Below are 24,063 nucleotides of genomic sequence, written 5' to 3'. Positions count from 1 at the left end.
AATTTACAGAAGAATTTAAAAAAGTATTGCAATTTTTACTTTATGCTTCCATTGCACAATTACTGTCATTCAGTTGACCCATGGTAGCTTGCTTTCTGAACCCTGTGACAAACGGGTTCCTGTGTAACCTGCTCTAGGTGGCCCTGCCTTGGCAGGGGGTTTGGACTAGATGATCTCCAGTGGTCCTTTTCAACCCTAATGATTCTGTGATTCTGTGTTTAACTATGTCATCTGAGAGATGAATTGCTGTGAAAGAACTCTTTAACATGTGGGTGCACTTCCTGCCATTCCATATTATAGGTGAAATGAAGGCTGGCCTTCCTCTACCTTTCCCATCCTATGCAAAGAACCTTCTGATATCTCTGTGCAAAGAGGTCCCCTTCCAAGTGAAGTGTATATCCTGCCACCAGACACTACGCTCACATACGGAATTAACAGCTCATTTCAGGTTTGTGAGAGACGGCTGTCTTCATAATGTGAATATCCATAGATAGGTAGACATATTCTTAGTGGTGCTAGTGGATTTCAGGGCATCTAGGACCATATAAATTTGATTTCCTGAGTAAGCCATCGAAGAACTGTCCCCTTTCCATGTCTTTTGCCTGCTTCATCCCACACAATTCGCTGCAGAATGCTGATTGGTGTCTGTATCCTTTTTGTTTCTTTCTGTAAGAGAGCAACAGAACTTGGTCTCTGTTCCACTAAGTTAGCAGTTTGTAAATTGGCAGTGTTAGATTTCTAAAATATATTGAGTCAGCAACATAAGCATCAATCTAAGCTAGTTTTGGAAATCAGCACCTAATTCTCTTCAAAGTGCAGAGATTAGATAGGTATTGCATGTTTTTCTTGGCAGGCTAGTAGGCGTGTTAAAGTATAAAGAGGGCATTATTCCATGCAATAGTTGCTGCACCTACTAAGTAATATGTTAGAGTACACCTGAAAGTTTTAAAATGTTTCATTGTAGGTTATATCATAACCTCTTTAACTTTGTTTTTTAACCTATTCTAGAACACGCTGTTATAATTCTGGGCCTGTGGCACTGTCAAAGAGGAGCATCTCCCAGGTTGCAGAGATCTTTAAAACAGAAGGTTACTGTGAGAACTGCGATAAACTCTTTGCCAATCAGGATCAGATCATCCAGCATAAGCAAACCACTCGGCATAACATTAAAGCTGTTACTACAATGGCAAAGTCCATCTTGATGTTCTGTCATATCAATGGAAAAAATAAAAATCAGTCTAATTTGTGGCATGCTGTGGATAGGTCACGACCACTGCTTAAAAGACACTTGACTTCTGATGAATCTACTAGTGAGATGGGCTCTACTCCTTCAAAACGGAAGAGCAATTTAAAACATGAAAATGAAGATCATGTAGCAAAGCAAAGTCAAGGTAGTGCCCACAAAGTAAAAGCCTGGTTTTGTGAGTGCCTTCGAAAGTTTTTTACAGAAGAGTCAGTAGAAAATCACATTTTATCAGCAAATAGGATCTGTCACAAGTGTGCTGTGTGTGGAAAGCTTGCTGAAAATTCAAGCATTATCCGCCTGCATATGAGTCGATTCCATGGGGGAGCGCACTTGACTAATTTTCTTCTCTGGTGTAGAGCATGCTCTGTAGATGTCAGAGAAGAGGATATTATGGGACATGTGACTGAATTTCATGGTGGACATAGTTACTATTATGAGCAAGAAGCTCCAGAAGATGAACCTATGCCATCTGCTTCTGACACAGCATGCATTTCTGCAGATGAAAGGAAAGACATTCCTAGTCCTATAGAACTCTCCCCTGAAAAAAGCCCTATTCTGGGAAAATGGCAATGCTGCATTTGTGAGGAGATGTTTGAATCTGAAGAAAGTGTTAAACAACATTGCATGTCCTTAGAAAGCCATTCATTTCACAGATACTGCTGTGGCTTATGCAGAAGTTACTTCCGTAAAGAAGTAACGCTACTGCGACACTTCCAAGAGCATCATAACCAGGAGATACAGACTAAATTCTTCTGCGGCCTTTGTGGTAATATCTTCTTTGACACAGAAGAAGAATTTCTAATCCATTATAGGGAGATTCATAGCATGGACTATACATTTGTGCCTGAGCAGGCAGAAATATCAATAAAAAAAGAGGAGGACTTCCTCCCAGTAGAAAAAGGAGACCTTTTAACCTGTGGTTGCCGAGCAACTTACATCTCCAAAAGAAACAGGAAGAATGATTATGAGAATTGTCAGAAAGCCATGCTGCAGAAAGGCAACTTGTGGTTTCGATGTTGCACTTGTTCTGCAACTGCACAGAATTTTGCTGATTTGAACAGACATCTCAACACTCACACATTAAAGAAACGTAGAGAAGAGATGTTTGTTGTTAGATGTGCTGCATGCAACAAAAACTTTGATGATCTTCAGGGCGCACATCAGCACTATCATGTGAAACACTGCTTCTTGCAGAAACCTGATCTATCAAGTCTTGCAACAGAATTTGATAATGCACTGTTCCAGTTCACAGCAAGTGGGTCTTGTGTGGACAGAAAACCTCACCAACTAAAATTTCAGGCATCTCCACCCAAGACTTGGGAAAGACCACAGTTGTCTCCTCAGCAGGGACAAATCCAGAATGAAGAAAGTGAGAGCTCCACATGCTTTGAAGAGCCTGAGGAAGGTTTGTACATTTGGGTTTTTCTTAATATCGTCTTAAGCATGCTCCATTTCAATGTCAGTATAAGTATATAGCATACCATTTGCCTACATCCAGCCTATAAATCAGTTCAGAATTTAATATTTATTATTTCTCATTTTTGAATTCTCGGTATTTGAGTTTCCAGAACTTGGACTCAGCAATTCATTGTTATATGCTATATGTATGAAGGCTTTAAAAAAAGACAAAAAGTAGGCAGATATGAGCACCCTGGGACCAAAACATTTAATTTTTAAATTGGTTAGGAACATAATTTGGTGTTTAAAGGAAGAGGACAACCCAGGACCCCAAATAGAGATCTAACTCCTAGAAACGTAGAAGTGGTCTGTAATACAGACACATTCAAGAGGAACTTGCCACCTCTGTATGTACAAATCTTTGAGCCTGGTAGTGCTTCCTGCGTGGGCAGTCCTATTATAAGATCATTGTGTGAGTTTCATTAGCTTGCCAAAAAATAATTTCAGCTATGAATTTATATTCTTAGCACATATTAGGGTATTTTTTGCCTTAAGCATGCACATTTTTTTTGTTTTTGAAGTTCATGTCACTTCTAAGAATGACATCAAGAATGCTGAAGGTGTACCTTGTGTTCAGAAATTGGAAGTGGCTTTAATTACTTATGATGTTATAATGCTTTTGATTAAAAGGTTCACATTAATGTAGATATGCAACAAAAAGTATGTCTCTAAACATTTTACATGCATTTATACATGCAAGCAACTTAATGTCAAAGACTTAACCATAGTCAGAGGTGCACAGTTGAATATTAAAGGGACTATCAAAATGTCTCAGTGCAGGACAGCAGCTTTCTGTGCCTGCCAGAAAACTATCCAGCTCTACACCACCAAATAGCTAGATTCTACTTTGTCTGATTTGTGTTTTATTAAGTGCTACTTCAGCTGATTTTAAAACCATGCAATTACGAAACAGGATCATGTTTTGTAACTTTTAGCTTATAGAACAGTTGAATACATGAATTTGCAAAAGCATATCTTAAGTTGATGTATGTTGGTTGACCACAAAGTCATCCTTTTTATCCCACTGAAGATGATGAACTTCCTGATCTTGACTACCTGAGTACCATGACTCACATTGTGTTAGTGGATCTGGACAACTGGGGAAGCTTATTCACGCAGCTGCCAGCTAACCTGAACCAAGGGACATTTATCTGGGGCTTTCAAGGTAAGAAGTGGTTGAAGGAAACAGGAAGATGATATTAACAAGTCTACACAGAGGAGAAATTCTTTGAGTGAAGAAAAGGGGCTAGCAGCCACTAGGGCCCCTTTAGTTACTGTGTCACAGGCACCATGTAATAGAAATATTCTTAAGTTTTCTAACTCAGTCTTAACCTCCTCTGTTCTTACTGTTTCTTTTAGCATATTGTTCCACAATTGCTGAATGGGTTAGGAATCTTTCTGTCTTCCCTGTTGAACTTACTCAGGTGACATCATACTAGCTTTTCATCATTATCGGGACAGCCATAATACTCAGAGGCTGTTTTCTTTCAGACTTCCAAGTCGTTGTCACAATGTTATTTTTATTTTTAGTTCCAAAAGGCATGATTTTACATTTTTTAATTCTGTTTTGTCTCTGGCTTGCTCCTTAAGGATGTCCCTGGTCATCCTACAGGTATATCTCACATCTGGAAGATACCAGTAATGGTACTGGGTGATGGGTGGAATTCACATTGTTATGGGTTTGGAAGAAAAAATTTTGCTAAGTCTGTCAATAGCATCCCTCTAATTTGGTACTTTTCCTTACCTGACTATTCTTGTCCACCTCATGTTTTTTCTACTGGTTTTCTCTGTGTCTGCCTTCATAATTATTTTGCCTGTGGTACATTAAATACTTCAGTAAAGTCTAGGTAAGGGATGGTTTGAATATATATATATTGCCTGAGACATAAGCGTCATCTTAACAGACTTGCAGGAGTTGTCAGGTGTGTTTTATGCTTAGTAAACACTATTGCACTGCACCACTTCTTTACTTAATGTTCTTGATTATCTCTTCCTTTCAAAGATAACCAAGACCATCCTGAAAACTGAGAGTTTTCATTCTGCAGAGGCTGGACAGGAAGTCCTGTTGATGCCTGAATCACCCCACAAACACCCCCTCCCACTTAGAAACAGGCATTCCAGATAGCTGATGAAGGCAGAGCAAGTATGTCTGTAAATGTGAAGTTCTTCAATGAGCTGTGCTCCTGGACCTGTAGTCTACTATCTGGTTGTTAGAAGTTCTGGGGACCAGTCCTCTGGTCTTTTGTGTTAAAGTGGGTTATGCTCCTGAGTGTTGTGTTCTGCTCAGACATTACCTGTATTGTCATTACCTAGCTTTTGGCCTGTCTGCACAGTAACAGTATTCTTGTGCATGCACACAAAGCCACTGAAAAGACTGATCTTGAGAGGTTGGATTATTCTGGATTCCTACTTCATCCTTGCTGCCTGGCTGCTCCATTTATTTATATTCTCTTTTCTGTATGGCTTTTGTTTTGTTCTTCTCTCTTGTAAGGCTTTGCCCAGCTTGACTTCTGGTCAAATTTCACTTCACCTCTGCACTCCTTTACTTCTAAGCCTCTTGTGATTGAAGATTTAGGTTGGTTTTTAGTTCCTTTGGGTTTTGTTTCTACAGTTACTGAATCCACTTGGCCTGGGAAAAATATTTTTTCCTTTTTCTACAGATAAGTGACTATTAGGAATCTGTCTTGAAGAAATGTCAGGCCTATTTGACACCTGAAGTCCAAAGCTACTCTGTCTGGGTTTTATAGAGAATTATTTAGTAAAGGGTAATTTTACACAGTTATGTCAAATTTTCCCCACTTGAATTTAGACACTTGCTTTCAGTCATACTTTGTTATTCTATCTAAGTTACTCAAAACTGGTTTGTCATTAACTGATCTAAGTTTGTTTGTTATGACATGGTCTTCTGTGCTGTTACTATTTTCCAAGGCTAAAATGCTCTGTTTTGATTTAGAAAAAAATTGGTTGAACCCAGGAATGTCTGAACTGTGTTGTTGTCAGAAATGTCTCTTCTCTGACCTATCTGAGAAAGAGAAATAATCCATAGTATGATCTTGGTGTTACTAGTCTGTTGTAGGAACCTCTATTAATACGACAGGCTTACCCTGTGTGCTAGTTAAGACAATGCTCAAGGATATCACACAGTATGCTAGAGATTGGAAGGGACCTCGAAAGATCATCTAGTCCAATCCCCCTGCTGGAGCAGGAACACCTAGATAATGTTACACAGGAATGTGTCCAGGCGGGTTTTGAATGTCTCCAGGGAAGGAGACTCCACAACCTCCCTGGGCAGCCTGTTCCAGTGTTCCGTCACCCTCACTGAGAAGAAGTTTCTTCTCAAGTTTAAGTGAAACCTCTTGTGTTCCAGTTTGTACCCATTACCCCTTGTCCTATCATTGTTTGCCACTGAGTAGAGCCTGGCTCCATCCTCGTGACACTCCCCCTTTATGTATTTATAGACAGTAATAAGGTCACCCCTCAGTCTCCTCTTCTCCAAACTATAGAGACCCAGGTCCCTCAGTCTTTCCTCATAGGGGAGATGCTCCACTCCCTTAATCATCTTAGTTGCCCTGCGCTGGACTCTCTCCAGCAGCTCCCTGTCCTTCTTGAACTGAGGGGCCCAGAACTGGACACAATATTCCAGATGCGGTCTCACCAGGGCAGAGTAGAGGGGAAGGAGGACCTCTCTCGACCTACTAACCACCCCCCTTCTAATACACCCCAGGATGCCATTGGCCTTCTTGGCCACAAGGGCACAGTGTTGGCTCATGGTCATCCTGTCGTCCACTAGGACCCCCAGGTCCCTCTCCCCTACACTGCTCTCTAACAGATCGTTCCCCAACCTATACTGGAACCTGGGGTTGTTCCTGCCCAGATGCAGGACTCTACACTTCCCTTGTTATATTTCATCAAGTTATTCCCTGCCCAACTGTCCAGCCTGTCCAGGTCTCGCTGGATGGCAGCACAGCCTTCTGGCGTGTCAGCCACTCCTCCCAGCTTAGCGTCATCAGCAAACTTGCTGATAGTACACTCAATTCCCTCATCTAAATCATTGATGAATATATTAAATAATACTGGTCCCAGTACTGACCCTTGAGGCACTCCACTAGTTACAGGCCTCCAACTAGACTCTGCAAACTCCAAACACAGGCACATGCTGACACAGCACAGCCCATGTCAGTGCCACTCCATTTCTTGCAGGAGTTGAAATTTCTTCAGCAGGGTTGCTGCATGTAGGCTGCTTTGTGGGAATCACTCCTGGAGCACTTGAACTGAGAAACCCACAATGAAGAGTTAAATGGTGATTAAAATGGGCCATATTCATATCGGAGAATACTTGAGCAGTTTATTAGTATCAAGTGTATTGTTACAGAGCCTGGGTAAACTAAGGCTCCCAGACACATCTGGACTTATTGTTGTAGGTGCCCTCCCATAGTAATGGTTTACAGTGTTACTTGATGTATGCTATTCTTGTTATTAGGCTGTGACAATACAGTAACATCCCTGTCTTCTTCTGCTCCCCCCACCCAGCATTTTGCAAACAACATTTCTGATTGTATTTTTGTATGATGCATTTGCATTATTTCTGTTATTCCTATTGCTAACACAGGCTTAGCTTTGCTTTGAGTTCCTCCATTGTATTCCCTAGGCTCTCTATTGTTTCTGTTCTCAGATATCATGTCTCTAACCCATTTGTGGTATAGTCTGACAGTTCTGTCACTGTTTTCAGCTGTCCTAGTCAAATATCTATGTTGTACATTTATGCCGCCAAAAGCGAGGTCTGGCGATTACAAGTCTCCCAAATAGCAGCGTCAAAGGCTGTCACAACAGATGAGAATGACTTGTAAAAAGCATTTTCCTCATGGAGGGATACATATAATTTATTACTGTGTAGTCTGTACTAAGTCTTTGAGCTTTGAAATGATTTTTGTTATCCTCTTATAGCCATTAAGCTGAAAAGGTGGGGGAACAAGAGAAATTTAATGAAGATTGCTTCTAAATCTTTGTCAGACTGGCAGTGGGCAGGTTGGGAAAGCACAGTGTTCTGCAGCCCCATGAGCCTTAGTTCCACAGGTGCTCACATGAAGTGTGATCAATGATTGCTTTCACCTTCCATTCAAAATCCTTTCTCACATCCAGCTATTCTATCGTCTGGCAGATACAGCAACATTTTTTCCTCCCCACTGCAGACCCATTATTTCTTAGCAATTGGGAATGTTATGAAATTCTTATTCACTCTCTTCAAATAGTCCTTCCATTTGTTTGTCTCCTGTTTTCTCCTCTTTTCTTGAGAGACTTGCTGCTCCTTTTCTTTCCCTTGCAACCTGTTACAGCCTGGTATTTTTATCTGTAGCAGGCCTTTTACTTGGCTCATCTCTGTTATCCAACTGTTTTCTCAGCCAGTAATTACATTTTTTCAGATGCCATTGAGAAAATTGCCATGCTTATTTTTTTCCCCAGTTGTAGCTTCATTTTGCTTATCTCTGACTGCACCAAGTGTTTGTCAGGACTCTAGCATTTGTTTCAGCTGTTGCTTCAGTTCTTGGATTCTTAAACAGTTCTGACATGTGATGTGTCAAGCAGTTCAGTCTGTTGAAAAGAATCTTGGGCATTACAGTAGTACAGGATTCCCTTAGAGAAACATTTCTGTTACTTGTACTGTGTTACCAGAGCTCCTTTGCTTCTGCATATTAACCGTAACTGTGCTTGTAACTGGGGAGAAAAGTGCATCCTGTGTCTAAAAGCACATAATGTCTAGAAGATAAGTTTTTTTGGGATTAGAAATAAAATTCATACAAAATTGAACGAGATGCTAGCTACTTTTTCCCTCTTTGCTTTCTAACCCAAGAATAAGGGTTCTTCGGGGATTTTGGTTATGTGTTTATCTTTCATGTTGATGAAAATACTGATTTCAAAGCAAGATTTATCTTTGCTTTTCACTTACATTCTTGGTTGATGGGTCATTTCTGTTTGTTTTTGGGGGGGAGGGGATGTTGGTTGGGTTGGGTTTTGCTTTGTGGTTTGGGGTGTTGGTCCGTTGGTTTGATTTATTTATTTTTCTTCACCGTTTAGGAGGCTACAGCAACTGGAAACCTCCAGTGCATTGCAAAGTTTACAATTACCTTAAGAGGATTGGGTGTTTCTTCCTTCATCCACGTTGTGGTACCAGAAGGGAAGCAGCAGACTTTGCTATCTGTGTCCATGTAAGTTAGTGCATGCTTGCTTTATTGTTGTACTTCTATACCCAGAGAAGAAGGGCAAGTGATATGTGTTATTGATGTTAAGTACTAATTACTAGGTGATTGCACAGGACTCCTATGTCTGCTACACAGAATAATAAACCTGGTACTGAATTGAATGAAGACAGCCTGTTGAGATATGATTTACGTTTTTTTTCTTTTCCTAGGAATAAAACTTAGCCCAAGTAGGACATCAGTTTGTTGTGGAGGGGAAGGAGGCTGGGTAGGGAATGAAGAATAAATCCCCCACCGCAGATCTTACAGTTTCAGAGAAATGTGCCTCCTTGCCTCTCTCTTCAAGTAGCCCAAATCTAGAGCCATTTTTCAGATGGAGTTGAATGGGTGCCAGTTTCAAAGACCCTGCTGGGCTAACGAAGAGCACTGCCTCTGTTAAGTAGACCTAAGGCTTTGACTGGGTTGGGAGTGGTGCAGGTTGAAGGACAGGAATCTGGGATGCCATGGAGTTCTTAATATAGTGAATATCAGTTAGATAAAACTACTTGAGAATGTAACTATATGTTTTGCAGCAGTGTTTGTATATTACATTACACTTTTTGCATAGCTCTTAAAATGCACTGCACAGGTGATTTATGTGAAGCTGATTCTGAAATGCTGCTCTCTAAGAATTTGTTCCATATTCCATCTGTACTGTTCTGCTAGCCATTTCCTCTATCGTCATATGTATAGAATAAATGCAATGTCAAGCTATTGAAATAATGCCCTTCACAGTGGTATAATGTGCATTGGACCATAAAAGTGGAGGCAAGATGCTGTAGAAAGCATTCCTATGAAGATGTGTCTTACAAAAAGCTCGCCAAACCCCACAAGATAAAAACATGATCTCAGTTCAACATTTGTCATTTGTTTCCATATAGGCTGGTCGTCTGGATGAGCATCTGCCCAAGCAAATTCCTTTCACTATTCTTTCTGGAGACAAAAGCTTCCTGGAACTGGAAACTCAATTTAAAATGACTCAGCGGCCAGCTCGTATCCTAAATCCCCACCATATTGAAGGAGACAAGATGTATGCCTTGCTAAACAGCATTTCTGATACCACAAAAGGTAGAAACTAACATTAAACACAATCTTTCCAGTCAGTAGTTCTTTCCAATAAAAGATTTGAACGCTTCGTGCTGTAACACAAGCTGTTGCTTTGATTCTTGTATTGTACTGGTATTTCAATGAAATATATATCAGAAAAACAATTTTCTTGGGGCAAGCTTTGAAATCAGACTTAATTAAGCATTTTTGTTCAACATAATGACTGTCCTTGCTTTATTCTTTATTATAGCAGGACCCAAACGGTTGTTTCAGCCTGAAGACTCCTTTCTAGTTAGATGGAAGCTGTTTAGTGCACTCTTATGTGCGTTATTTGTCAATTTGTACTCAAATCTGCTTTGCTTGATTTGTTCTGGGTCTGAAACAAATGTGAATCCATTTGGAGGTGAAACATCAATGAAAACTTTTACATTTTCTGGAATGCCACATTCTAATTTATGGCATGCTACAATGATCACACTGGTTTTAGATAGGATAATCAAAGAGGTTTGAGCTAGCTCATTTTCATGCAAAGGATACTAGAGCTGAGATGAGTTTTAATAATTCTCAGTATTTTAACACTTTGAAGTAAAGGTTTCCTAGAAAACAACCTGGCATTTCTCTGTAGACACGATGCTTTTCCTGGTTTCTTGTGGTTTTGAGGGCTTTAAATTGAGTGCATGTTACAGAAGGTTGAATTAGCCCTAAGCTGCTTTCACAAAAATACACTGCTAGTCTTGATGCAGGTGTATGAGAGCTATCATATGGTGCTGCTGTCCTACCAGGAAGACTGGAGTGGAGTGTTAGTGCTGAATGGTGAATTGGCATCAATCAATTAAAGTGAAAAAGAACAGTTAAATGGTTTCCTGAGGTAAAAAAAAAAAAAAAAAAAGATCTGGGGGGGCTGGAATTGATTTATCTGCTTCTGATACAGAAAAGGTGCTGATAGTGTTTTCTGGTCACCCCAGTCATTCGCTGGTCTAGATTTTTCAGCTGCAGTATGGAGATGTGATTCCCAGCTAGAAGGAGCCATACCAGTAAAATTTGTTGGCATAGTGAATTACAGAACTGTAACTTCCACTAGTGCAATTCATTTTGCTCAAAGGGGAAGATGACTTTTCTCTGCAGTTATCCATAAAGCTACACATGGAATCATTGCATTTCCCACTATGAATGTTTTCTTTGTAGAGCATATTTAAATTCCTAGATTGATAGATTTCTTTGAATATAATTATAGCTATAATTGTATATTAATGTGGGAGGCTGGTTTTGCTTCAGGACCTTTGCATATTTTCAGAAGGAAGAGTTGGAAGTGAGATGGAACTTGCAAGCAGTCAGTTTAAGTCAATTTAGCTGCAAGTCAGTTTAGCTATAGGGGCTTCCTTTCTTGTACAGTTTATTGTGTGATTTGACAAGACCAGATGGTGAGGAGAGGGGGATGACCCTTTTGCTATGCAAGGGTACTCCAGCTCCCTACCTGGGTAGTTTGCCAGTATAGCTTTATTTGCCAGGGTACACTGGCTCAGAGGTGATGACTTTGGTCTGTTTTCTGTGTATAATTTACACTCCAGTAATTATTTTTATATTGGTTTTGCTTTCAGAAGATTCCTAATTTAACCCATCTTTTGATGTCCTTTACTATGTTAATATTTAATTTACTGTTAGGGTGATGGGCACTACTGGGAGGCCCCAGAACTTAAGTTACTGTTGTGCATCCCACTTAAGTTATGCATGGGGTTGTTATTAAAAATAGTACTTTGAGTTGGAAAGTGATAGAATTGAGTCCCTTGGCTGTTGGCATTCCCTGGCAAATTGTAAGGAACGGAGCTGTCTTGAGCCATCCTTGTTTCCCTTCTCCAGTCAGTGTCAATAGGGGGAGACCCAACAGTGAGAGCTGCCTTTGTCCTCTTCCTGTATTAAACCAGGATGTTAAAAAATTCAGTTTTGCTAACAGGCCTATGGTTGCTGTGTAGTGGGATGATGTTACCAAAAGCCTGTGAAGTTTTCAAGAGATAAAGCTACCACGTAAGACACACTTCACTGTGTGGTTCAGCAGCACCAGCAAGCATTTGCAAGTCTTAGTGTGGCAAGGCCAGTATTGGTGGTCTGAGATGGAAAGTGCAGTGTATCACAGGCTGATTTAGCCTGTTGTCCTGTTACAGAAATGCAGCTCAATATAAGGAAATATAAATAACGCTTGCTTTGTGACTTTCTCAAGCCTATGGCTATTATTCTGGGAGAAGAAATAAGTGAGAAACAGTTACAGCAGAGAACTATGTTGAAAAATGTAAGGCAGTTGTTGATTTTGCATGAGCTGCAAAATGAAAAAGCTATTTCCCTGAATCGCCTTCACCAAGCTGTCATTAGCTTGTGAGCAGCTGGGTTGTGTTTGAATTGTGGCACTATCTGGCACTTACACCTTGTGAGCCATTTTACTGTGTCAGCAGAACTGCTGTGGGAAGAGTGGTACATGCATTCATTTTAGAATAAATAGATACAGTTCCTGCATATGCTGCAATAGGTTATCAACTGTATGTTACCTTAGGAAACTATTGGCTGTAGTGGATGCATGAATTTCCTTTGAGGTATGAAAAGAGTAGGCAAGATATTTATTCTTATTTGTTCTCTTCTGCTGCTAAACCTGAGTTCATAAATACAAGGTTTTTTATGTTGAAAGCACAACACATGATGGGAGATACATGCATGTTAATCAAGTGGCTTGAGAAGGGTAGAAGAGTTTTCAGTGTGTCCTTTTGTAATTCCTTTGCAAAGAAGTTTGTAGCGTGCAGGAAACTCCCATTATTCCCTTATGTCTTTGCCCTTGATATCTAGTCATGACAGTACTGCTACAGCTTATACTTTAAATGAGTGCTGGATGATGTTGAGGGCAAAGCTGATGGTAGGTTATGGGGCATCAGACTGATCCTGACACAGACAGGAATGCAACAACTTCTTGATTCACAAGAGTGATTTTTTTGTAAGTTGGTGGTTCTAACTTAACTGTATTTCTCACAGTCATGTTCAAATGACATCCTTTAATGGCTGAGCTCTTAAGTAAAACAGACTTTTTTTAATAATAAGAAGACCAAATTTTTTTTTAGTATCTCTTCTCCTTTCTTTTAGAGCCATGTTGTCTCATGAGACTGACAAAATCAGTGATGTAGTGGTGTACTGTTGTCTGGCAAACAACCAACTACACCTCTTTCACTCACTGTCCTATGAAGTTTGTTTCCACTGTGCTCAAGTGGAATTGTCAGCCTGCATCTTCAATCTGCTACTATTGCCTGAAGTGTTTAAATACTACTGAATGCAGCTTCTATTAGAGTTTATATTTGAAAGAGCAGTATTTTAATTTGTCTCAATGAATGCTGCTAAGCTTCCCAGCTCCCACTTTCCCCAAAAGCTTTTGGTCTACATACAGCCAACAAAAGAATTTAAGAGAAGTTCAAGGATTCATTGACAGAAGACACTGAGAATAATTCCTAGCCTTCTCATTAGTCAAGTTTTTGTGGGTGTTGAGGTCCAATATGAATACCACATCTGACCATATGGTGACCACAGCCTATTGCAGTAGGGAGAGATAGGAAAGTCACCTTTGAGTTGTAACCTTGTGTTTATCTACAACAGGAAGCTTTGGTATGTCAGTGGCATCTCTTGTGTGCATCTTTGAACATATGTATATGCCCTAGGGAGAAAACAGTGTATTAGGAACCAAGATAATGAGTCTGAACAAGAATTGTAGCCAAGTGGATAAACTCGAAAGACCTCCCCCACCAAGATCACACAAAAAAATCTTCAAGGTTTAGTTTAATTTGGATGTGGATTTGAGAGGTGTCTAAGATGAAGGTTAAATGAAAGTCTGAATGACCATCATGATATTCATGGTATTGGCTTGAATGAACAGGTGAATGAGCATCTGTATGGAGAGATGCATACTGCGAAGCTTTAGTTTGCCTGGAGGAAGAGAGGTCTTGTGTATTTGTGACCACTCAGCAGGGAGTAGCTGTACTTGCATTTACAGATGATGTTACCTAAATGAGGAAACAGGAGATTTGAGCAGTAAGTATTGGGGAGAGGTATGTAAGAAGGATCCTGCTGGGACTGTTGAAGAAGGAATAAAACAAAGGATTCTGGAAGCCACAAACAGTATTTTAAAGGCAGTATGATCACACAGACTGAATGTGATTGCTACTGGAGGTAAGGATGCGGTACTTATCTTGAGGTTTTGGCTAAGTAGTTACTAGGATCCTGAATGAGGTAACTTTAATGGTATCCTTAAGGCAAAGTAGAACTAAAACTTCAGGAATCGGCTGTAAAATGAAAAGATCCAGTGGTGGAGAGACAGCAAGTTAAGTGTGATATTAACGTACATTGGGATGGGAAGGAGGCAGATGAGATTCGGAGTTACTGAAAAGGAGAGTTGTAGGAGAGAGAAGTGATGGTGTGAGACTGCACACTGAAGCATGTAGTCAGGTCTTGAGAACTTGCATGGCAGGGAAGAGGACTAAGGCTGGGGAAGGGAAATCCAGTCTAGTGAGGTAGAGGAACTGGTAAACCTGATGGAAATTAAGGGGATGGTGCTGACCTGGGAGGCTGCAAGAACAGTCTCGGATATAGGTGGGGAATTACACTGAGCCATTTGGGCAGCTAATCCAAATTCAAGTTGTGGCGCTTTGATGTCAGAACAGCGGGTGGCGCTTGCATGCCGTGAAAGTTTACCAGGCTCTTGCCAGAGCGGGTTTCTATGAGAGACTCATGAAAAGTCAAAAAATCACTGTATTTACTCCCATCTATAGGGTTAATCTTTCTGATCTGAGTTGTATGTTCGTCCAGAATTTGCTTTCCTATTTTCTTTTTTTTTTGTTCCTCCAGCAGGAATTTGGCAATATGGGAGGATAATAGTGAGCAGGAGGATTTCTTTGAGAGAATATGTACAGTCAGAGTTTCTTAGCTGTTGTTTATTTAACAAAATGTACCAGAGAAGAGGCCATATCTTAAGATTTCTTGGTGGAGCAACGTGGCAATTGCTTTTTCTCTGACCCCAGAGGAGTTTGGAGCTACAGAATGTGCTAAGTATTTTAACAAGAGAGACAGAAAATGCCCAGTTTCTCAAAATTAAATGTTCTTATTTAGGCTTCATCATCAGAAGGTGTCAGCAGTACCAGCAGTATATGCTGATGAAGTGTGGGCTGGATGAGGAAGCTGTGAGGTGGATTGAAAACTTGCTGAATGGCCAGAACATGGTGGTCAGTGGCATGAAGCCCAGTTGGAGGCCAGTAACCAGCTGTGTACCCCAGGGGTCAGTACTGGGTCTGGTGCTGTTTAATGTCTTCACTGATGGCCTAGATGGTGGAGCAGTGTGTACCCTCACCAGGTTTGCTGAGGACACAAGCCTGAGTGGCAGCTGATACTCCAAAGGATTGTGCTGCCATCCAGAAGAACTTGGACAGGGGAGAAATTGGATGACAGGAACCTCATGAAGTTCAACAAGGAGAAGTGCAGAGTCCTGCACCCGGAATGGAACAACCCCAGGCACTGGAGGTCAACTAGCTGGAAAACAGCTTTGCAGGAAAGGACCTGGAGGTCCTAGTGGACACCAAGTTGACCAGGAGCCAACAATGTGCTCTGCTGGCTGAAAGTTTAAATACCCTGGGCTGCACTAGGAGGACTGTTGCCAGCAGGTGGAGGGATTGGTCTTTTCCCTCTTCTCAGTACTAGTATGGCCACAGGTAACAAGTTCTGAGCTCCCCAGTACAGAGTCTGTTTGACAGTATTAAAAAACAATCTGGACATACTCCTAGGCAGCTGGCTGTAGGTGATCCTGCTTGAGCAGGGGGCTGGACAAGAGACTTCCAGAGGTCACTGCCAACCTCAGCCATTCTGTGGTACTTGCATAGAGTATGTTCTTAAGTGTTACCTATGATCTCCTTGAGAGCAGAGTTCAGTTGCAGGGTAGACACACTGAGTAACATTAGATCAAGAACAATGGCCTGTCCCATGTGGAAAACCTGTCCCATGGTTTCAAGTCTTCTGACTTGAAAATGCATCTCTTCCATCAGTTGGCCTTTCCTTCTCTTCGGATGACAAGTGCTGAGTTCCACACTAATACTTCTTGCAGTCTGGCCCCTAAAGAGAGCTGATTCCTTATTTGTTGGAGCATTTCTGCCTAGGAATTTTGCCTGCGGACAGTTTTTCTTCTGACTGTTACGGTCTTATTCCCGATTCCCATACAGCCATATCAGAACATCTTGAAATTCTTGTCTTTACTGCTTTTGCGCCTTTAGTCTTTGCTTTGTGTAGGTTTGGGGAGTAGGGAGGTGAGAGAGGGGGGGAAACACTGAGGACAAGCATGTTTTAGGCTTTGGATAAGGAAAGTCTCAGTGTAATTTAAGATACTGACAAGCCTTAGTGTGAAAAGCTCCTAAATAAGATTTAGTACTTTCTTAGGCACTCAGATTTCAGAGAATTCAGTGACTGCCTTCATGGGAAGTTGAATGTGTATTAGTATAATTGGGTAGAGGGGAGAGAAGTCTTGCAAATAATGACCAGTGAAGGCAGAGTGTAGCTCATGAGACTTTTAACATGCTTCATAAACACATTGACTCCAAGCTGATTTTGTTGTTGTTTTTTTCCCACCTCAAACTAAGAGAAAATCATCAGTATTAATTGTATTCAAGTTTCATAGTTTCTGGCAGTGGAATGGTGGTGTCTTCAGCTATGCTTTAAGCAAACCTGCTCTCTGTGATGCTATAACTCTCAGGCAGTATTTACTTACTGCGTATCAGGTGCAGTGATAAATCATGAGCCAGGCAGCTTGGTTTTGAAATGTTTAAATGTTTTGCATGCCAGTTTGCATATACGTCTGTTCCAATATGAATGCGTACCCCATGTTATTACAGGGGTGTAATTAAGGTGGTGTGACTAGCAAACATTTTGGTAAGATGAGGCCTGCATTAATACATGTGATGAATCCTAAACTTTCTTAAGGAACTTGGATAATAACTCTATACCCTGTTTCAGCATTCATAACTGTTCTATTTGACAGTAAAGTCAGCTTAGCTGCTGATCTGCTGCGTTCTGAAAAACGAGCCTCAAGTTAGCCTGTTGCCTGGGTTGGGGAAGCCAGGAGTGAGGAAATGCTGTCTCCTAACAGCGGGTCAGTGGGTTGCCATCATGGCTGCTTCTGTGGTGAACGTTCGCTGACTCTATAACCAGTTCCAGGAATGCTGACTTCCTTAGTTCGTATCTGAAAGAAACTCCTGGATTTCTGACTGTTCCTGTCCTTTGCTGTTTAACCATCTATGCAAGATGCCAACCAGAATAATATTGCCTTCTGTCAAGTTGCCTTAAAAAACAAGCCTTCAGAAACGTGTGGTTTTATTTGAAATGGTAGCAAACCAGAGACCGTTTTGTATGATTCCTTACTGCGCCTGCTTGCAAGAACTCAATTCTTCCATTATGCTTCTGCCAAGAAATAAGTTAAAGAGAGATTGCCTCAGCTGTTATACCTCTAAACAGGTACAAAACTTTTTAGAGCATTATGGGATGTCTTCCAGGATGGAAGATTAAAAGGAGGGTTAAAAAGGGATAAGCTAGTTGTGCAAAGCCTTTTCTTTGCACTTTCCCTCCTTTTCAGAAGTGATTGTAATGACCTTTTTTTTTTTTGGCATTGTGTGGTTTTTTCTTTCTTTTGCTTTGGAAGATGGTGTAAAAAATAGTATCTCTTCTGCCAAGAGATAGTAGGCAGCTGCATAAAGAATTCACAGATAATCTTCCAAGTGACTGGAGAAGGACCATTTTAACTGCAGTGTATATCCACCTATTTCTGACATCCTTGTGGGCTCCTGATCTCTATTTGATACAAGCTGTTGGAGTTTGTATTCCTGGAATTGGGAAAGTCAGCAACATTGCTGTTCTAAGAAGATATATGTGTCAGAGATTTTAAAACAAGTTTTAGCAAGTGTACTTGTTGCTCTGAATACCTAACTTGGGTCATTTAAGATGCACAAGTCACACAGTAATTAGATGTCCATATTGAAATGTTCTTTGCTTTGTTCTAAATTTAATCAGAAGCACACTGGTGTACTAATAAATGTGATGACTTTAAGGGAAGCGCTTCTGTTGGTATGACTGTAGGAGACCTAGTTGATTGCAAATACTGGAAGACCTCATTACAGAGACCATCTCCCAGAATAGCAATAGCCTGTAGCAGGAGAATGAATACATTATGTGACTCATTGACTTGTTTCTCCTTTTTAACCTGTAGTTTACTGAGACTGTTTAAAGCAAACAAAAAATCCACCTTTGATACACTGATCTCTACTAGACATTTCCAAATAGAGCTGTCATTCTGGAGCGTTATGAAGAGCATTAAGAAAGGGAAGGGTGGTGGAATTTTGCTTGGGCTTAGCTATGATGCATTAGCAGGTTAAACTAAATGTATTGACTTTTTTCTTCTGTGAGACTTGAACAGCATCTGCTGAACTACACAGTTGAGTTGCAACAACAAAATACAGCCAAGATCACGTGTAGGCAGGGACACTATAGGACTTCTTCCCATAATTAAATCCTTGATACTTTGTAGAAAGTAATGTCTTTTTTTAACTATTACAAGAAAGCAAATGCAGCAGACAGTAAAAATAGCTCATACACCTATTATTTCTTGTTACCACTTTAAAATAATATACAATTGTAGCAGTCTGCCTCTAGATTTTAGGTAGAAAAAGAAGGTAGCTGAGAAACTGTCTCTTGAGTTACTGTCTTAAACTACCACTGTAATGTATTTTTATCTTGATTTTCAGACCATGACGTGTACTTCTTCAAATGCAGCCTACAGTGTTGTTACAGTAAGAGAAGTGCAAGAGTGGACTGTTACCTTTTTTTTTTATTTATTAGAAGCAGTGTGTAACTTATGCTTCATTTGTGCACTTAAGGTTCAGATAGCGAGGAGGATGAAGATCTCAAACTAACAATGAAGAGGAGCTTAGAAGAAGCAAATGAACAGGCAGGTCTGTTAACTTTTACTTTTCTGTGTTCAGGGGTGCTGTTAATTATGGAAGATACAGAAACAAGAATACACTCAGTTTTATGGCAGGGGTCCTCTTAGGAATAATCTCTAAAATATGCTGGGAAATCCTGAGCAGTCAAGAACACTGTGAGTTATAAAGATAAAAAATAATAATTTCCTAACCTCAGAAGTAGGCCACAAACTCAAAATTGATATTATTGGTGCACCACAGGGTATTGTTCAATTAAAGACTTGTCTGAGCTCACTTTGTACCAGTTTAATGTGACTTGACTCGGAACAGAACCACTGACTAAATAGTTGAACTTCTGAATAAGTAGTTCAGAATTAGGTATTATATCTCGGCAAAGCACTCTGGTCTCCTAAAGAGCTGTAGATTTATGCAGAAGTTTGAATCAGCAGCACAGCTATCTGCTCACATCATATCTTGCCTTATTTGAAATTGTTTCCATCCTTTTGCTGTTGTGCTTAGTGGTGGTTCATACAACATAGTCATTAATTTTTGGTTACAGACTACAATGCACTTTGAAAATAATCTATTTTTCAGAGGCTTGACTCTGCTCTTCCACCTGATGGAAATATAATTATCTAAGAAAAAAAAAGCAATAAAGAACTCATACAGAGTCAAGATAAAACTGGTATCTGAATCTTACATTCCCAGAATATATTCAGTTATACGCTTACTAGCTGTTATTAAAACATACTCATCTACAGTACTGAAAGTCTGCTGTGCTCAGGTCCCCCTAGCACAGTGTATTGGTATCAGGTAGAGCTGTGGCATTTCGTGCACACAGGACATCCCAGTTCCGATGCAGTGCTGAAGGCATTTGACCTTATGAAGCAGCCCGGCTTCAGCTGTGTTCACTGCGTGGTTAGTGGCAGTTCCCTGTAATAGCAGGGTAAGAGGAAATGAGGCGGCAAAATCAACCCCAGAAAGGGGTAAGCAGGAAAAAGCACTAGCAACTTCTGGAGGAGAAGAAAGCAAAAAGCAAGTAAAGGAGGTGGAAAAAGCTCCCTCAGTAGCTCCAGGGAGTAGAGAACAATGTGGGTATTGCTGTGGAGGTAACTGCATGCTATTAGCAGCAGAGTCACAGTTTGAACTTTATGCTTGATTCTTGCACATGCTCAGTGGCTAACTGACAAAATATTTTAATGGAGCAGTTGTCTGCAGGTGCCGTTCTGCTTTGTTTTGGTTTTGAAATTTCTTTTTTTGCTTCTGTGACCATGTAATACTTCGCTTTCAGAAACCAGTATACCTTTTTATCAGTAGTACTAGATTTACACTAAAGTCCAGGTGAATAAATACGGGTCTGCTGCCATGACAGAGCATTCATTGGTACTCTTTTTTCCAAATCTAGGTCTTGGATAAAATAGCCCAGCAATAATTAAAGCTTTAATATCTGTTATGTTAATATATATAATTACTGTTTCTTCTGTTGTAAAGACAGCTTTTCTAATGGGATGTGCTTGTATCCTCCTAAAGCAGAAGATTAATAATTCAAGAATGACACTGTGTCTGAAAGCTGCCTTAATTTTTCCATTTATACCACTGGTATTAATATTTACTGTACATATAAGCCTTAGGATATTTAAATCACAAACACCAAACAATTTAGTGCCCAAAACAACCAAAATGTAATGCAGAAACCAAGTGTCTTTTTTAATATTATGAAAGGTGTTTAACCTAAATCAAATGCGTGCGCGCGCATACATACACACACTATTAAAAGTGTTACAGCCCTGATCTAGACTATTCCACTGCTTAAGTCTGGCCTTCCTAGCAAGAGTGACAACAGTGGTGCCAACTTAGAGTGTAGATACAGGAATATCTATTGATAAGGAGCTGGAATGAAAATACTGAAACTTCTCTGCTTGGTTGGTGGTTTTGTTTTAATACTTTATTTTTCTTGGTGGGTACATACGGGTTCTAATCTTGGTATTACTTTGATAAGTAAATATGTAGTTGCATTATACTCTTAAATTAATCATTGGGCTGCCCCTAATTAATACAGTGGAAGGTTGTAGAGGTTGTTCCTGTATTTTCAAGTGTTGAAAAGATTGCATAAGGCAGGAGGAGGGAAAATACTTTCATTCTGTTTATGTTGTTTTGCAGTCTCCTGACATTGCCGCACAAGTTGACGACTGTTGCTTTATGTAGTAATATTAATGTAGCTGTGTTTAGTACTATTTATTGACCGTAGTTTGAGGTTATATTTGGGTTTTGTATTTATACAGAGCAAGATGCAGAATTTGAAGAAGCTATCAGGAGGAGCCTTGAGGAAATGTAAATGAAGATACTTCAGTGCACTAACACCATGTCATCAGAGCTGCTTACCGAAATGGAAGCATGTTCATCTATTTCCAAAGGTTCAGAAATACCACTTCAGAACACATCTGTATCTTTCATTGTTACATTTATAATCTGGTGTCACCTGTCATGCTGATGAATAGCTGGAGTTTATGGATATCTGCTGCAATATATTGTGTATGATAAAAATATTTTTTAAGTTTTTGCATATTCTGTTTCTAATGGGAGATAACTAAATCTCTCCAGTCTAGCTGTACAAGTTGTTGCCTAATTAGTAGGCTGGTCTTACTAGGTATTTTGGGGTATTTAGTTGTTCTTTTTTGTTTAAATTGGTTCTCGTATCTAATGTTTCTGTCATTGTCTTTACATTTTCATTTGGTCTTTGCAACGGATAAAAATAGTAAACTCCAATTATCTCAGATTTGCCTAGCTAATCTTGTTATAAAGAGAAGCTTAGATCCCAGGTTTATAAATTGAACACATGGCCTAACTCTTGCCCGTGGCTAGTCTCACCTTGTGGACCATAATTTTGCCTATGTCATGTTTGTTATAAATGTCAGATGCAGGACCACAGGCTGTACAGTTAGCATGATAACTTTATTTTTATAAATGTATCTGTTTTCAATAGCAGTGTGGTAGAGAGCTGGATTTGGTGGGTTAAAGTTTGAGAGGTTCTGTGCCTCTCCCTGATCTGAGGATGGAACAACTTTTTAATGGAACAGAAGCTAAATAAACTTTCTAGTTTCTGTTTGAAACAGACATGAGAGAATTTAAGGTGATATAAAATGATGTAATATCATTTTAGGTCCCTTCTGTTCATGAAGAGGTGGCCTTGGATAAATGAATGTAAATGTGTTAATTATTTTTGTACTGTCCTTAGTTTAAGGTGCACAATTATTTGTGTTTTAAAACTGTTATCTGTCACCTTTCTCAGTTCCTTTGTTTAAAAATACCTATGCAAGCTGTCCAGCTTTACCAGGCTATTGTACTTCAGTTAGTGATTGCTGTCAATCAGTAAGAAATCTCAGTGTAATAAAATGCAGCTTGATTATTATTGCTTATCAGCCTGTGAGTTTGCTTCTAACTGCTGTAATTCTAAATATTTGTTATACAAACAAGTACTACTTGTGGAGAGTAAGATAAGGGCAAGGATAGATTTTTCTCACTCTTGATTCCAAAGTCAGAATAGCTACAGCTATGTGTCTTCATGGTTGGAAAAGCTGCAAGACTGGCACTGCTTTATTTCCAGTCATGATTCTGATGTAATTGCCATTTCTGAAACAAGTAGAATTAATGAAGAGTCTAATGAGTTACGTCAATGTTCTTTAGCAGAAAATAGTTTGAAGGCTTCCAGTGCTTTTAACTCTGACACCCAGGTGGTAGAGTCAACAGGACCTCTTGATGTTTTTCCCTTCTGCCTGCTGCTTACTTTCCCACTGCAAGTTTCGGATTCGTCGCACCCCTGTTTAAATCTGGGTGTGAGCTTCATAATGTTGCTGAGGAAGCACTATTCAGGAAGAGTTTGAGTTGCCTGTAGCTACTGACTCAAGCTAAATCAGTTCCAGATTTTCCAACACGAAGTTCTTCTAATAAGCAGTGGAATGAGACCGAAAAATATTCAATTTCAAAACCATCTTGGTTCAAGTTATAGAGGCTTTTGGGTAGATGGCTTGTTTGTTGTTTTTTTTTTTTTTTTAGTGCAGACCCTGAAGTTTCAAATTCCTGTCACATGAGATCTTTCTAGCTTAGAAAGCTCTTTGCTTGGCTTAACAAATGCTTAAAACCTGGGTAGACTTGCGCTCTCCAGAGTCTGCGAAGTTAGATTTTGATCATGTGCTTTATTCCTCATAACGCTTTATTCTGTCATATATGTAAAGTTTTCTTGTACCTGATGGGCCATGACTTAATCAGCCTTGTGTGCACACACATTGCCTATACTTGAAGCTCCAGTTATTAAACAGATTGTATCAGCCTCCTCATCTGTTTACCAAAACAAGTATCAATCCCCAGCCACTGCTGCTATGGCTTTTATAAAACAGCTAAACAGAGGTCTAGTCTCTGTATTCTCTTTATGTTAAAAGTAGTCTCCAGAATTATCAACAGACTGAAATTTGTCCTCATTTCCTTTGGTCTCGTTTGAGGTTCTCTTATCTCTCTGAAGTTTTTCTTTGCTAAGTTTTCTGCCATCACAGGCTTGTGATACTTCTGTTTCCAGAAGAACAGAAAATTGGGTTCTTAAAACACTGCGTGTACAGACATGTGACTTGTGGCTCACCAGCATCTTGCGGTGCTGCACCTTGATCCTCAGCTGAAAAAAAGTGTCTTGTAAGTCGTTATGTTCCAGGACTTAATGTTTCTGGCTGGGGAGTCTTGTTCAACTGGCTTAAGTTTTTGAGGTTTGTCCTGCATATGCAGGGAGATTTGTCAGCATTTGCAAGCACATCTCATCTGTTAAAAGGAGCCTGCCCAGCATCCTTTACATTTGTACTGGTTGATCTGCGCAGCCCTCCTTAGAGAATTTGCTTTTGTGGTGATGTTTGAGTTCACCCTTCATTAGTCCAAAGTAACCCTGTGGAGCTTTTTCATATTTACCTTTAATGAGGAAAAATGTCTGATCTCCACCTGGCTACTACCAGCTGTTGGCTTTAATGCTCTTAATTTCTGCCCAGTGTATGTGCAAGTCTTACAAAACTGAAATGGTGACAAGTCAAGATTGCTGTAAGGCTCTTAGTCTCTCTGGTGCTTTTTG

At 40.0% G+C, this 24,063-nt stretch overlaps 1 protein-coding gene across 1 annotated transcript in view; it reads left to right on the top strand.

Moving 5' to 3' along the window:
- Positions 1-22,377, top strand: part of LOC133272892 (E3 SUMO-protein ligase ZNF451-like) — a 34,916-nt gene extending 12,539 nt beyond the window's left edge. The window contains exons 9-15 of the mRNA XM_061460565.1: positions 301-448; positions 1,009-2,651; positions 3,735-3,869; positions 8,777-8,907; positions 9,819-10,005; positions 18,915-18,989; positions 21,242-22,377. Of these exons, the coding sequence (XP_061316549.1) occupies positions 301-448; positions 1,009-2,651; positions 3,735-3,869; positions 8,777-8,907; positions 9,819-10,005; positions 18,915-18,989; positions 21,242-21,294 (2,372 nt within the window). The 3' untranslated portion in view covers positions 21,295-22,377. The remainder of the gene's footprint in view (positions 1-300; positions 449-1,008; positions 2,652-3,734; positions 3,870-8,776; positions 8,908-9,818; positions 10,006-18,914; positions 18,990-21,241) is intronic.
- The last annotated feature ends 1,686 nt before the right edge of the window (positions 22,378-24,063 follow it).

This window comes from Pezoporus flaviventris, unplaced genomic scaffold, assembly GCF_033815535.1.
Source record: "Pezoporus flaviventris isolate CSIRO_AGI_PZ_B2104156 unplaced genomic scaffold, CSIRO_AGI_Pfla_v1 ptg000031l, whole genome shotgun sequence".
Taxonomy (NCBI): Eukaryota; Metazoa; Chordata; class Aves; order Psittaciformes; family Psittacidae; genus Pezoporus; species Pezoporus flaviventris.
The sequence above is the reverse complement of the archived record's forward strand: the minus strand, read 5'-3'. Positions and strand labels throughout refer to the sequence as shown.